Source organism: Zosterops lateralis (assembly GCF_965231275.1).
Source record: "Zosterops lateralis genome assembly, chromosome: 20".
Classification (NCBI taxonomy): domain Eukaryota; kingdom Metazoa; phylum Chordata; class Aves; order Passeriformes; family Zosteropidae; genus Zosterops; species Zosterops lateralis.
Window position 1 is genome coordinate 11,015,762 of NC_139780.1, and position 16,213 is coordinate 11,031,974.

The 16,213-nt window shown below is 44.7% G+C and overlaps 1 protein-coding gene across 3 annotated transcripts in view; it reads right to left on the reverse strand.

Annotated features, from left to right (window-relative positions):
* The window catches only part of FUBP3 (far upstream element binding protein 3), a 38,412-nt gene extending 22,463 nt beyond the window's left edge, over positions 1-15,949 (reverse strand). For 2 of the 3 annotated variants that reach the window (XM_083875637.1, XM_083875635.1), the window contains exons 1-5: positions 15,822-15,949; positions 8,474-8,579; positions 2,713-2,763; positions 2,211-2,244; positions 556-605 (exon numbers count right to left, since the gene is read on the reverse strand). In XM_083875637.1, coding sequence (XP_083731763.1) covers positions 556-605; positions 2,211-2,244; positions 2,713-2,763; positions 8,474-8,579; positions 15,822-15,914 — 334 coding nt within the window. In that variant the 5' untranslated portion in view covers positions 15,915-15,949. The remainder of the gene's footprint in view (positions 1-555; positions 606-2,210; positions 2,245-2,712; positions 2,764-8,473; positions 8,580-15,821) is intronic. The other variant, XM_083875636.1, reaches the window with a different exon arrangement.
* Between the last annotated feature and the right edge of the window lie 264 nt (positions 15,950-16,213).

Genomic DNA, 16,213 nt, shown 5'->3' on the forward strand with positions numbered 1-16,213 from the left:
AGGAGGTGCCATTGAAAGCCAGAGTAATGATCATTAAGAGGAAGAGAGAAATTAAGATCAAGCTTGAAAGAGAACAGTATCAGGAATGCAAATCTAGGAAAAACTCTTGTCTGGCTGACTTTCCCTGCAGCAAATGTGTGAGAAATTTAAAATTCTGTTTAACTTGCCTTTAGTCAACTCATATTTTAACATTTACATGTTGTTTTCCTTCCTCAATTCTCACAGTTTTGCTTACTTAAAAAGTAAAATGGTGCAATGAAGGGAAATAAATTCACTTTTGACTTGTTTATGTACTGTGTTAATGAGAACTTAAAAGAGAAAATCACTAAAATGCTCAGTAACCTGTACCAAACATTCTTGTTCTTATTACTGGGACACTAAGCTTTTCCACAAAGTTTGCATCTAGATTTTAAACACAGATTCTCTGTTCCCCATGGAGACAGCACTAAACAAGGCTTATCCAAGGCTAATAAGCACAAAAACTAGTGTCAGAATCAACAGCATTCCTGCACAGAAAACACATCAAGAAGCATCAAAAGCATCCAAGGTACTTACTAAATCCAACCATTTTATCAGGCACTTTGAACTCTTCTGTTATTACAGCCCTAAAAGAGGGAAAAAAAAAAATAAAGGGAAGAAAACCCCATCAAAGTCATTACAAAGAACAATTTGGAAGAAGCTACATCCCTGCCATGGAGCCTGGGCTCAGCACAGGGATCCTGCACACACAAGTAAAAGCACATCACTGTCAAAATAATTTGTTTTGGAAGGGACCTCTCATGGTCACACAATTTCTCCTATGCTGGATCCATTTCCAGTCTACCTCTGGTATCTTGAATGAAGCTGATGGAAGAAACTCTTTTTGTCATTCTTGCTCCAGACAGATTTAACAAAAAACTCACAAAGTTTCCTTATCATTGAGCCTGGACCTTGCAAGCAGCAGTGTCTGCCCAACGCTTCTGGATATTCTCTTCCCAGGAGACACCAACCAAAGCCAGTCCTGACATGAAATCTCCCTTCTGAATTTCACCAAAGGTTTGGTGTTTTGGGACTCTTTTTTCATCTGCTTGTCCTTATCATTATTTTCCTTGGAATTAATAAAAATTGTCTTCAATTATCCCCTGCTAATTGAAGTCTTATTATCTCAAGACTTCCATAACTATTGCTCTTTGGACATTTTCAGTGTGTCTGCTTCAAAACAAATCACTCAAAGCAGTTTCCTAAAACCTGACCATAGTCAAGTAGAAAGGAATTTAACTTGCATTGTTGTTTGTATTGTTTTTTTTTGTTTAGCTGTTTCTGACTTGTAGAAAACACAACAGCATGAATATGGATTTTGCAAATATACATTATGTACAATTTGTTCAGCAATCTCAAAAGCAATAAAACACCTGCACAGTAAGTTCAATGCAGGTTTTTTGTGGAGGAATATTAAATTTTTCCTATTATTTTGCTTTAGATCTGTGCGGAAAGGTATAAAATACACACTAGACTTGATTAGCTGAGTTGCAGATAAAGTACTAACACTGCCTACCCCTTTCCAGGATGGTGTAGTAGGACATTAGCTTTAACTTAAGCATTAAAAATTTAAGGTTGTACAGCTTTCATGCACATTGTTTGTCCCTTCTGCTGAGGCCCCAAAGAGCTGGCCAGGATGGAAATGCTCTACTATTCCCTTTCAGCCTAATCCAGCTTTAGAAATGTTCTTCCCTTCACAACAACACAGAAAACTCCTCAAGAGCAGGATTTGAGAAAAACTGAGAATTTTACATTTTATTGAATGCTGAGACATGCTGGATGACAACTCATACTTCCTTCAATCTTCCCAAACCATCTTTGACAAAGGAGTCATCCCAGGTCACATTACACCAACAAAACTAAAATAACAACAGTAACGTGTCTGTTTGATACTTCCCTCTTTTGCCAAAATTCCAGATCTTTTTACACTTTTTCTTTCCTGCCCCTGCCAGGGCAGGGGAAGGGAAAGGAGAGAGAATTTAATTTTTTTGGTCCTGCAGATTTGCAGAGACCTCAAGTTTCACATCAACTCCTCTTTTTTTTCATCAGAACAAACAACCCAGGCTGGAGCAAACCCAAGCTGACAGTTTTTCCACATTCTCAACCTCTGACTTCCTAACACTACTACAGATGGTGGATCAATAAACAATTAGAATTGATCAATAAATAATAAAACATAACCCACTGCTTACCTTTGATGTACCAGGGCCCCTAACTGGTTACCTACTGTGGCAGAAAGAGAAAAAAAGGGAAAAAAATCAAAGCATTAGCACGGATAAACTAACTTCATCCCTACAGAAAGAGAGTTCTTACCGTTTCATCAAAAAAGAAAGAAAAGCAAAACAGTAATTTAGGTTCAGTGGCTGAAATGAATGCGTTATGTGGTACAAAACAGGAGGGGATTTCTTGATCAACACACACCATAGCCCAGTGTCCAGCTGAACACAGGATAGGGAATTGATCTGCATCCTCCCATGCTGAGAGTCATGGGAGAAAATCCTGCCTGCCCAAATCCAAATCCCTGCAACTAACCTCCCCCCTTCCCAAATTAAGCCCAAAGTAGTTAAAAAAGGGGAAAGGGGGGAGGAAGGAGAGAAATTTGAAGGAGATCAGTGTGTATTAAAAAACAAGAACAAAAGCCAGGCAGCCTCAGAGATTCCCTCAGTCCAAGCATTAGACAGGGCTGGCACATACTTCTCTCTGTGTCTCTGATCTGTGCTCCATGGAGCCCACTTACACGGAGACCTGTTAAAGGAATAGGGCTGTTAAGTAACCTCGTGGCACCAAAACACTGTTTCAACCCAACAAAACACATGTTCTTGAACACATTCCAGGCATTTCTGCCATGTTAGCTGGTGGTCCATCTATGATTAGCAATTATCTCCCAACTGACAACCCTGAGACAGACTTCTCCCCCCAGCCCCGACAGATTAGATCTTTCTTCCAAACGTTAATAGGGAAAATATCATTAGACCAACTCACGCAAAGTGGGAACACAAGCCCTGCTGGGCTTCCTACTGGACTTTGCCTGCAGCAAACCAGCTAAAAAACCAGACCATTTGGTGCTAACAACCAGTTGAAAGACTATATTGCATGCCCGGAGGGCATGGAACAAAACAAATGAAACTGGCCAACATGTGAGCTGTGATAATAAAGATGCTGTTTCAAACTACCTTGCAGCAAGCTGCACATTCTTTGACCTGAAATAAATTGCCAATCAGCTGGCAGAGACAGAAAGTGGATGTATCCAACACTCTGTAAATCTGGTAGAAAAATGCATCAAGTTTGTGGCCAAACACTTTACTCCAAGAAAACAGACAAAGAGAGTTAACAGTGTATTTCTGCTGTGTGCCAATACCTCCATGATAATTCAGGACCAAAATATCTACAGCGTATCTATTTTATTACTCTCCTCAGCTCAGCAATAAGACAACTGCTGTGTTAATTGACTCCCTTAGATTGGTCTTTGCATATTCTCACCCTGAACATGAAAAGCTCTAATTTGGTAACTATTAATATTGCAGTTGAAAAAGGTGGGTGATGTAATGGGGAATATTTGCTCTGGCTGATAAGCTTCTACCACAGAGCTGAGCAAATACGACCCAACTCAGAATCTTGCTCCGAACTGCACTCGGAATATTTCAACTCCACGCAGCAGGCCCGGTAGCATTGCTGCAGTGTGGGGCTGCCACAGACAAGCCACTCATTATCAAGATGCCAGAAAGAGTGGTCTTAACTCTGCAAAGGCTGTATTTAAACCTCCACTTTGCATTTCAATTCACCAGAAGGGCTCTCTCAGCAATCTGTTCCGCTGCAGCCGCTGCCCACAAATTATGAGACACGCATACATCCTATAATCGACTCCCCAGGTTCACGCACCCAAGAGAAGAGCCTTCATTTTGTAACACAATCCTACACTTGAAAAAGACAACTTCTGAGGGGAAACCTGTATGAGCACAGGAAGTTAAATCAGTTAGGGAATTAATATTTTAGATGGAGGTAACAATGTCTCTCCAGCCCTTTTGGAGTACTGTCCAAACAGAGTAAGCCATTCACCTCCATAGGGAGATATCAGCCTTAATGCATGTTTATTGTACAAATTAGTATGGAAAAATTATGCCACAATAACATGTGTGAGAGGCCATTCCTTTCCAAATTAATATGGAAAAATTATGCCACACTAACTTGTGTGAGAGACCATTTCTTCCACAGTTCACAGATAACTTCTCAAAAAACTGAGATTGAAGGCAAATGGAGAGAAATGGAAATTATTTACTTCAAGTCAGTTATGATCTCTCTGTTTTGGGGAGGGGGAAGTGATGTGGCTCCCAATTCCAACAACTTAAAGGTCCATTCCTTCTCCAACATGCCCAGTTTTCTCTGAAAAACAGGGACTACTAGAGAGGCAGGGCTGGGGCAGCCACAATACTGGAAGCCGATGCACCATTCCACTGCCTCCCTCCACACCATGCAGGGGGCTGAACTCTGACAAGTCACATACATATTTCCCCCTTTTACATCTATTCAGTACAACTTAACTGTAACTGTAGTCATTTTACTGCAAATAAGGAAAAACACTGAATAAAATCAGCACAATTTCCTATTAATGGCACCTGCTGGTTGATAACTCTTCATTCTGCTTTACGCTTCACCTTAACTGAATCCTACCTAACAGACACTCAAAACAAATGCGGATTTTTCTTCCACCCCATAAAACAGAGCAGTGCCTCCCACTAAATTAATGTGCATGATGGGAATATACAATCTCTTCAGGAATATCTTCATGGGTAGAATAAACTCAGAGCAACACATCTCCTTGAGAGCAGTGGAACAGGGCTGCTTTTCATACTTTAGAGCCAGAATGGGATCACCATAATTTTTAGAAAGCTACAAAGATAGTTACCCTAATTCTCCATCATTAAGTATCAATAGGTTTTTCTTTAATTAAATAGTCAGATCCTAATTATTTTTGTGTCTGACTTTACTGCAAATCTTTGGAGGATTTTTCCCCTCCCTTAAACCATCTTATTTAAAAAACCGGCCATCTGTAAAGTTACAATTGTGAAATACAGTAGCATTTTGTGCATTAAATGAAATCTTTTGCCAGGAGATCTGGACTTTTGCCCTGATCCTACTGCTGCTGCAGATGTGTCAAAGAGCATCAGTACTGACTTTCATCTGCAGTAAGACAGGAATAAAATTCCCTTCTGCCCACTGCTATTTTCATTGAAAACACATTGGAAGAACAGAATAAAGTACTCTGTACAGCAGGATCATGTCCTGTTTGAGCCCTTGGTTCTACTGCAATCGAGTTTTATTACACCAGAACAGGTCATCTTCAGATCTGGATGAACCAAAGGAGCTTCAGAAGGAGAGAGGAGTGGAGAGAGGGGGATGTGAGGCTTCTCCAAGGTCTCACACCTTTGTTCTCCCAGACTCAAAGGATGCCCTAGCCTTAGCTGTAGTGCTGCTGCTTAATCCTATGGATCTCACAGGACACTCCTTTAAAGCAGCCCAGAGCAGGGCAAACAAAGAGTAATGTTCTGTCCATCAGTTTCTGCAGCAGACTACATCCCTGCTTCCTTTGAACAAAAGAAGGCTGTTTCTCTAAAGATTATTTAGCATTAAACAAACTTATTAATCTGTGCTGATAATTAGAGGACCCTTTTAATTAAAACAGAGGCCAGGGGCAGCAGTTGGCCCTTAACAGGAGGGCTGGGGTCTGTCCTCAGCAGCAGCCACAGGCAAGATTCTACCAGGTCTGTCTGCAGTTCAGACTCACCTGTCCCTAGTGCTCCCCTTCCCTGAGAAACATTAACCTCTGCAAGTGGCCACAGAAATGCCAGCTGTGACTTCCCAGGAGCAGTACAAATAAACTTGATCTCTTCCCTGCACTACAGCTGTTCGCATGATTACTTTCAAGTTGTTTCCAGAAAAAAAAAAAAAAAAAAAAAAAAAAAAAGGCAGGAAAAAGAGAAATAATCAGTCTCAAGCTCCATCTAACACCAAAGAACCAGGTTACCAGGGCTGATCCTGCTGATCCCTCAGTTCAGATGAGGGTTATGTTAAGGGAGGTGCACAAAGCACTCACACATCCTGGTTTCTGACACTACAATAAATCTGTTTTTCCTGGAAATGCTTTAAAAGCAGCTGAATTTGTTTTGATCAACACATTGACACCTGCCTTAAGACCACTTCCTCAGGTGGCATCACAGACATTTAATTACATGACAGCAAGAGCAGGTAGCCCATGACTAAGATATGGATCACACCACAACAGAGCAAGAAGCACCCACAGCTTCAGGAGTTGCTTTGCCAGGCTGCAGGTAAAGAACAGCACAGGAGGATCCCACATGTAGAGGGAACTCGCCACACGGTGAGTTCTCCATCTCAGTACAAGACCTACTAATACCATTACAAATAAAACCCAACATGACCCAAGCTGAAAGAAGTGCTACAATCCTTATCCCTACCCTGACAATTCCTGCTTCTCTGTCACATTCCAGCCCTTTAGAACATTTCTTCCGTCATTTCTCTTCTCCTTAAAGATCTCACAGACCAGAGGGGGGAGGAGTTGGACAAAGTCATATACAGATGTATAGGAACAACCCAAGGGCAAACACAGCATTGGAGCTACTTTAAAAACAATTAAAGACAAGGTCCAGTGGTGAGGACAGGGGGAGAAGAACAACTGCTGATCCAGGAGTCAGGAATACCCTCCCTGGGAGGCTCTCCCAGGAACAATACCCACTCCATGGAGTTCTCTACACAGCACAAGAAAGCAGCAGTAAGGCACTTTCATGGCCCAGACTGCTACTGTATTGACATGGTCTGTGTCAACACAAACAGGGATCACCAAGTCCTAGGGCTCGTCAGTACAAGTTTAAGTACAAAGTCCAACCTGTCACTGAAGCACCATGACCATTTCATAAAACCCATTTTGTCAAGAGGTTGGATCTCGAGTTCAGTCTGATGAATCAATGAAAAACACACACAGGACAAATGTTGTGAATGACTGCTTCCCAGAAGGCTATTTTTACTCCTTTTCACACATAGCCATGTCCCTCAGCTACTCAGAGCAAGCTCAGAGCTGTTCAGCATTCCCCAACACTGCCCAGCCTGTGACAGCTCAGCACCTTCCCCTGCAGAGCCAGCACATACCACCAATCCCAGACCTCTGGCTTATCAATAAAAGGATGCTCCAGTCCAAGATACAAAGTGTGAGGGCTCACCCAGAAAAATCCATTCTCTCCTGAAACCCCAAACCAAAGGAGCAGCAGCAACCTGTTGCTCAAATGGAGCCAAAAGCAGAGAACAGAAGTTCTCTGTTCAGAAAACAGTAACGTTAGCAAGCCAGAAGCTCCACATGAAAGAAACTTCTCCCCATGCTCCAGCATGTTTTTTCAGACTGAGAAGCAGACATGCAGTTATTTTCAGCCTTTGTATCAGACAGATTTTTTTTTTTTTTTTTCCCCAAAATGAAGTGCTAGGCAGCAGCTTGGCTTATCTCCTCAGTACTCCTGAACATATCCATGGGGGAGAGAATCACTCTGCAGGGCTACAAGTGTCAGGAAAAATAACAGAGGAAATAACAGAAAGGAAGACATAGCCATGCCTCTTATTTCTTCACAAGAAGAGGTGAGCTCTTTGCATCTATACAGCAGCAGATAATACAGTTTAAACACTTCTTGTAACAATCCATATCATTAGACTTATAAAACCTAAAAAATTCTTGTTCTAACATTTTTGTTGTTTCCACCAAAGATAAGAAACCAGTGCCTTATTTTAAAATTGTAACAATTCATACAATATTTTATGATAGTTATGGTCTGTGCAATAAACTATCCTTTGGCTATGGCCATTTTTAAATTCTTCAGAGATTTTAAAATTCTCAAATAATAATGGAGAAAGCTTAAGCTAATACAGGAAGTTTCCTTCCAATTTCCATCATCTTCCATAAATACCTTTTCTCCTTAAAATCCATGAACAAAGCAACCAGAACTTGACAGCAACTCAGCTCCTGGGCTGTGACTATGGTCGCAGATGGAAAGAACACGTATAATACTGGCCCTACACACTCCCTGCTCTCAGAAAATAAGGGCCACCAGGGAAGAACATGTACTGTGTACACCTGGTGCTCTATATGTGGGCTCCAGCACAGGCCCACCCAATAAGCAAATCCTCCTCCCTCCCTCAAGTACCACAGACCAAGATTTAAATGACATCGTTTGTTTGCTAATTCCCAAAGGTCATGAACTAACCAAGAATTGCTTCACATTAATACCAATGCCTAAGTACACTGTACAATCTAGGTAAGAGTAAACAGCACAGGGCATCTTGTATAAAACGTTCATACACAGAAAGCTGCATTTTCCATCCTGAAAACAGACAGCTGTCTCCATAGATGAATTTCAGGAGCTGCATCCACCAGACTGACTAATGACAGGCAGCTTACCTCCATCATCCAGGGGCCGTTTCTGCACTCCATAACCATAGACTGACGGGTCCACAAGTGTTGTAGAATTATTCAAGTGAGGAATATCTCCAATTTTAGCAGCAATCTATAAAAACGAGATAAAAGCATTATCAGCATAGCCGAAGTTTCAGCCACCACAATTAAACACTCTTTCTCCCAATAAAGCATTGACCCCAGGCCAATCTTCTCTCAGGTATTCACTATATAGGTGGATTTGTAACAAGGTGCTTCATTTGTAAAGCAAACAATTTTCTGCTTGCTTTTAATATTTGCTTAATTACGATCACATTCACCCAGTTCCTCTTCCTGATCATAAGCAGACGTTTACTCCCTGGAACATTATATTCAGGATTATTTGCTCAATGGAGAGCTGACAAGCTAAATCTTGCTAAGAGGAGGGTTCAGACTAACCCACCAACTCTATCCTGGAGAAGCTGCCACCACCAGAGGTGTGTGGGAGGACATGTGCTTCCTCCTGCACCCCTGCAGATCCAGACACATAGAAATGCACACTCACATATCCGTGGGGGAGCAGAGTGAAAACACACAGCACAAGGACAGGTTCGGGAACTCCCTGTCAGAGACACTGGATCACATTTGTTTACTGCGTGAGGAATAAGCCAGCGGGCAAATTATCAGTCCAGAACTAGTTTCCATTTCCTGCAGTGGTCAGTACAGCACAAACACATCTAATGCTGCCTATGCCTCTGCTTCCAACCCTTCCAGAGGGGAAACTGCCATTCCTGCTGAGCCAGGATAAAAGGAGTTTATTCACAGGAAAGAGGAGACAGTCAGGTATCACAGTAAGGGAACTAAGGTAAACAAATAAACTAAGTGAGACACACACCTAAACATCACTCAATACAAGTGAAAAGTTAAGCTCATCTCTAGTGACATTTGGGGAACAGCTCTACAGGTGGGTGCTGACAACATGAGCTCTCCCAACTGCTCTCTGAGCTAATTGGTGGAAACACACCCTAGAAACAGCCAGGTGCATTCCCTGGGTGCTGCACCCCAGTTAACACCCTCCCAGGGACAGGCAAACTGCAGTCTCACAGCTCCCCTTGCCTACATAAAGTGTTTTGCTGTAATAAGCAAGTGCAGAACAAAGTAGTTACAGAACAAATATAAAATACATGGTATGCTACAGCATTTGCTGCCTTTTCCAGCAAAAAGAAAATCATTGAATGGAATCTTTACCAAGAGACTCATCTCACTCCATTATAACTGGATTTCACCAGAGAATAAGCAACAGGAGCAGATGAAAGACCATTTTACACAGATATGTTTTAAATGACCAATATATCTAAAATTTGTGTTTCACTGCAACAGAAAGACATCTACAGTAACTCTGGTTGTTGACACTATCTCCTGCTGCAGTGGAACAAACAACTGCCCAAGATGCAGAACCACAGAGTACTGGAAAAAAAGCTATTTGAAATAATCTTGAAAGATTGAGGGCACTGCTTTTAGAGAGAATAGGAAACACTCTGTTCAATGCCTTCTCTGAAAAGGGCTCCAAGTTTGGACCATTTTCTCCTTATAGCCCACTCTGTCCTGTCTCCTTTTGGAAAGCCAGTAACTTGGAAAGCCAGCTGTGTCAGAAATGTCAGAGCTAGAGAATAAAATTTTCTACTGGGACCAGCTGCAACCCTGTAGTGAAGCTTTCATGACAAGCATTTTGTACATCAACATCTCCAGTAAGTCCCCAGAAAGCTGGTTCTGAAAGCATTAACACACCTTGTCCTCTCCAGGAGGGAGGGCCAGGTGATGCTTTACTCTTTTGTTAAATGTTGTGCTGCATCCATGGATTCAGCCCTTTGCCCTCACATACTTTCCCCTTTTGTTTGGGATGAAGTGAATTTTATTGAAACACAAAGAATAGAGAAGTTTTCTGACTACTTCAACACTGAAATATATATTTTAAAATATATTTTACAGCAATCTATTAACAGCTTTCATATAGTAACTTACAACATAGACCAAAACCAAACAGTGTCAGGTATGACATACCCTGACATATTTTGGGACATTTGATTTTAACACCCTCTTCAAGAACTCTCTTTCTGTTGGAAGTTATTTACTACAACTTACAAGTTATGGATGATCCTTTAGAGGTGAAATCACTCAGCACAAACTCCAGGAAAAGAAAAAAACAGTCTGTGGATAGCAGAAGGAAGGAAGTACAAAGGTGTTCAGGACCAGCTTTGCTGTCTACTCCCAGCTCAGGGGAGCTTTGGAAACCTCTGCTCATACAGAGCACACAGTGATCACCCTGGCACAGAATCCTCCAAGTAAAGGGCAAAGCAAGAGTGTTAAAGCAATTTTTACATTATCAGCTTTTAGGATATTTTCCTTTCCCCCCCTGCCTCCTTTATTTAAACTTGTACCCTTATCTCTAAAGCCTCCCAGCTGCCAGTGGATTACAGGCAGACAACAGTGGAACCTCACCACAGCAGGAAAATGCACCCTGCAAAATTAGGAGCTGAGGTTTTAAAATTCATGTAGCAGCTAAAATACATTTTAACACCTCATATTCAGCTTAAAATGGGAAGCTGAGTTTTCATGACAGGTTCAGCAGGGAGGTAAGCACAAAAATTAGGACATGGCAAAAGCAAGCAGACCTAGCCCTTATCTGCCTAAACGACCTTGAGAACTGTACTGCTGTTAGCCACTGCTTCTGTCCTGCTCTGTCAGCCTCAAGTTTTTTTCCTCTATTTCCCTCCCCCAAACCAAATTCACCCATTTTATCAAGCTCTGAAACACAATGGGGGAAAAGGCATCACTGTTTCTGCACCTAAATTCCCCAAAATAAAGCTCTCCAACAAAGACTTTAAAGGACACAACACAAGCCCCAACAAAAAATTGCAATGGTAAAGCCAAGAAAACAAATGAATCCACTAATTTGTGTGAGAGACACACGTTTTCCTATACCTTCCATTTCTGTTCTCCTATACATTTAAAGCCACAAAAATGAAAATACAAAATATAAGTAATACAAAACCACTTCTAAACATGAAGTTTCTTTGCTAGGCACACTCAAACACCAATATCTGCAGAATTCAGCTTTCAAGAGAATAGGCCCAGCTTCTAAGAAAAACCTCTCCATGGTGCCCTGCAAAGAACAGCAACAGATAAAATCACCAATTCTAGGTATTTTCAGGATAAAAAACCCAATAAGGCACTGTCATCTGACCCTTCAGACTATTCTGGTGCTTGTCCTGCTCCTCCCATTCACTCAGCAGAACACTTGAGTTGAAGGTGACAGACATTCCTCCAGAGCTCTGCAGAAAGCAATAAAGCCATCCACCAATAAAACCATTTAAGCTTCACATCACAGGTGGTTTTCCTAAATACCAGAGTAATTGGTAAAGACTAAATCTATTTAAGGATGACCTGAAAAAGGATTCTGCAAGGGGGCAAAGAAAAGTTTGTCCCAGACCCCTCCATCACCATGGAAATTAGAGCCTGGTACAGGAAGGGATTTTAAACAAGCAGCCTGTTGACTCTCAGTCAGTCTCAGGATATTTCCCATTTTTGAGGCAGCCAGGATGGCACATCACAGGCTCACCAATCCTCAGCCTTTCCTCTCCAGAGCATTCCCAGAACACCCAGCAAGACACTGATGGTCAGTAAGAACAAAACTTGCGTATGGTCTGAGAGAAATCCATTTTAGCCCAAAGTGTGAGTACAAGCAGCTCTGCTTGTTTTCTGACCCCACAATTCAAAAGGGGAGCAAACATCCTCTCTCTCACCTGCCCCAAAATGCCACCCTGCCTGGGAGCAGTTGGACAGATCAGTCCACTCCTAAGGGCCACCAATCCACCTGAGATGTGGTACAGAAGATGCAGGACAGAGCAGCTCAAAGTTTCAGCACTGCCTTGAAAAAGTAATTATTCATAAATCCCAAATATTTCAGAGTCCACAAAAAAATCCAGGCAAATCCAGCACAAATGATGAAAACCACATACAGTAATTTCTTTCAAATATATTCCAGGTTTCTATTTTATATTCTTATAATCATCTCACATCCCAGAGGCTCTGAGGAATGCAGCTACTTCCCTTTACTCAGGGAAGTCTTCCTTGTCTTGAAGTTATGTCCTTGTTTAGATATTCAGAACCAAGCACTGTATTCTACAGCCTGAATATAATGTTATGGCTCTCGTGAGATCTGAATTTTGTAAATTTTATTACCGGTCCTACATGTGACACAAAACCTTGAAAGATTCAAACATCAAGCCAGGGATGACTAACCCATAAAGTAAGAACTATGGCTGAATTTTCACTCCATCATTCCCTTAGAGCAAATGGAGTACTCCAAAAAGGCCAAAACCAGAACAAAAACTGTACCAGATCAGTACAGCTCAGGCAAATACAACACAAGAGCTTGGTGAAAGCTCTGCCATCACCTCCAGAGAAATATTAGGTGTAGCTGATTTTCCCCCTGATTCTCAGCCAGGAAGTTCCATCACAGATTGTTTGTGTGGTGAGGCAAATATCCATCACCTGAGCAAGGCAGAGCATTTTCAGTAACATTTGGCAACAAACCACTAGTGACAATTCAGTTCTGTGCAAGAGAAGATCACCTGCTCTCTCAGCCTCTACAGAACTCGATTAAATCAAATACTTCCACAGGGGAAGGAAATACTTTAGCCCTCCAACAGCTCTTTCATCCCACAAATACTAATGGAAAAAAATCACATTCAACAGGCAGCAAACAACTCAATGCACAAAACCACAGGGTACTGCTCTCCCACAAACACATGCAGAGCCACATTCCCCAACACACTTGTCTCCAGGGTGGGAGAAAGCCAGAAGGTTGCTACTGGAATCAAGACTAAACTCAAGTCTTAGGTTCACAGAAATCCAGCACATACAGAATAATTGCAGCAAGAACTTAAGAACAAAGTCAAGTAAGTGACCACAGCCAAGGCACAGAATTATTTACTATTCATTATTCCATCTCCCTCATGCTTGGGCTGGGGCCTCACAGATTCACTCCACAAACACAGTGACAGCAATCAGGCAGCTCCAGTTCAGACCCATTTGCAGCCAGGGCTGTTTTGGAGGCCAGGATCCTCTGAGGCATCACACTTCAACCTGTTACTGATCACAAGTGGCACACACAGCTGCATGTTCAACACAGAAGGGTTTGGGCTGGAAGGGACCTCAACGATCATCTTGTTCCACCCCCTGCCATGGTCAGGGTCACCTCCCACTATCCCAGTTTGCTCCAAGCCTTGTCCAACCTGGTCCTGGACACTTCCAGGGATGGGGCAGCCACAGCTTTCCTGGGCAACCTGGGCCAGGGCCTGCCCACCCTACAAGGAAGAATTTTTTCCTAATATCCAACCTAAATGTCCCCTCTTTCAGTTTGAGCCCATTCTCCCCTGTCCTGTCACTACAGTTCCTGATGAAGAGTCCAGTCTCTCTCCAGCTTCCCTGCAGCCCCTTCAGATCCCATTAGATGCTGTGATGTCTCCACTCAGCCTTGTCTTCTCCAGGCTGAAGAGCCCCAGCTCTCAGCTCTCAGTCTGCCCCCACAGGGCAGGTGCTCCAGATCCCTGATCAACTTCATGGCCTCTTCTGGACTTGAAACACCCACAAAATAATTTCAACGAGCTGCACTTCAACAGCAAATGATTCTTTCCTTTTACATAAATGTGTTATTCAACTGCTAACAGGTGGCAGCATTATCAGATGTTTAAATAAGATGTTTTTGCAGTGAGAGGCCTTCAGTAAGATACAGGTCAAGACAAAGCTGCAGCACCTCTCAATTTAACTGCAACAACCACACAACCCTGTCTGGGTGCTCAGACATCACATCTCAAGGACAGGACTCTTTCACAGAGACAGAAAGAAGCAAGGCCTGGCTCATCCAGGAGCAGCTCACACTCCACCAACCTGTGCTGAGAGGGCAATCAGTGGCCCCAGAGCAGCTCCTGGTGCCCTGGGAGGTGCAGGGTGTGGATCTACAGCATCAGGTGCCTCTGTGCAGGTCACTGCAGATGGCACAGAACGTGGACTGGCTGCCACACTGTTCCCAGGTGAGCTCAGAGGGAGGGGAGAGCACCTCAGTTCCACTACAGAGAGCACTTGAGAGGTCTTAGGGTCCAGCTTAGTTTCCTCATAAGTTTGTCAGTGAAATGACAAAGTCTGTGCCACAGAAGGGGATTTCTCCCACCTGGCCTGTAAAACTGGAGAGACTAAAGTCAGGGTCTTTGAGCACCAGGTGGGTTCTGCTCCTGCAACACTCAGCTGTGTCACAGCTCCTGAATGTGCAGCTACAAGCGCAACCTGTCCAGAGATGAAACAAACAGCTGTGACAGACGTGGAACAGGAGATGTGAACAACAGCCACAGCACCCCTGGTGTGAGCAGCAGCTTCTTGTTCTGCCAAGCAGAGGAGCACAAACACCTGGAATATCCTGTGCTGAAGGCAAGGGTGTTAATTCCTGCAGGTCTGGGCACTTCCACTGAAACTTCCCATTTTAGCACTGTGCAAGTCTATGAATTCCTTTGAGAAGCACCTTGCTCCCCCCTCCCTCTCTCCCTGGGGGGAATGCCGAGCTCCTGCCCTGCCAAGGTTTGTATCCACAGAATCAATCAGTTTGGAAAAGATCTCTGAAGTCACCGAGTCCAACCGGTGACTGATCACCACCGTATCAATCAGAGAATGGCACTGAGCACCACATCAGTGCCCCCTTAAACACCTCCAGGGACAGTGACTCCACCACCTCCCTGGGCAGCCCATTCCAGTGTCCAATTACCCTTTCTGTGAAGAAACTCTCACAGTGTCCAACCTAAACCTCCTCTGGCATAGCTGAAGACTGAGGGCTCTTGTCCTGTCGCTGGTTGCCTGGGAGACGAGTCCGACCCCCACCTGGCTACCCTCTCCTTTCAGGGACTTGTACATTGTGATTAAGTCCCCCCGAGCCTCCTCTTCTCCAGCTGAGCGGCCCCAGCTCCCTTACAGACACACACCGCAGACCCTTCCCCAGCCTCGCTGCCGATCTCTGGCTGCTCCATGGCTCAGCCCACGCACCAAGCCCCGTGTGAAACACGACCTGGCACTAGCTCACACCCACCCGGCGCCCCGGGCCAGACGGCTGCGGACCGCCCCCTCCCGCACAGCAGCGCTGCTGCGCTGTCACCGACCACGGCCGCGGCTGTCAGAGCCCCGCCGCCCCCCAGGGCACAGCCCCGGAGCTCCGCTCTCCCGGCAGAGGGGCAGCGGGGCCGTGGCCCTGCCCCGCCTCCGCTCCGCGGCCTAGCGGCGCCCCGCGGCCTCCTCCCGCCCGCCTTCGGCCCGCCGGCCGGCAGCTCACCTGCCGGGCCCGGTGCAGAGCGTCCACGAAACCCTCGGGCTTGATCCCCACGGGCGCCGCGCTCTGGCTCTGCCCCTGCGCCAGCTCCGCCATGGCCCGCGCCCGTCCCGCCGCTCCGCCCGGGGCCCGCGCCCGGAAAGGGAAGGAGCCCCCCGCTTCCGCCGGAAGTGCCCCGGAGGGGCGGGGCGGGGCCGCTCGCGCGCCGTGGGGTGGGGATGGGGGTGAGGGGCGGGGCCAGGGCAGGCCACGCCCCCATGGACCCCGTGCCCGCCCCAGGGACGGCCCCGGGGGCACGGCGGGGACACGGCGGGGACCGGCAGAGCCGCTGTCCCGGACCCTGCTCCGCTCCTGCCATCCCCCCCCCCGCCTGCGGCATCCCATTCCTGACCGTG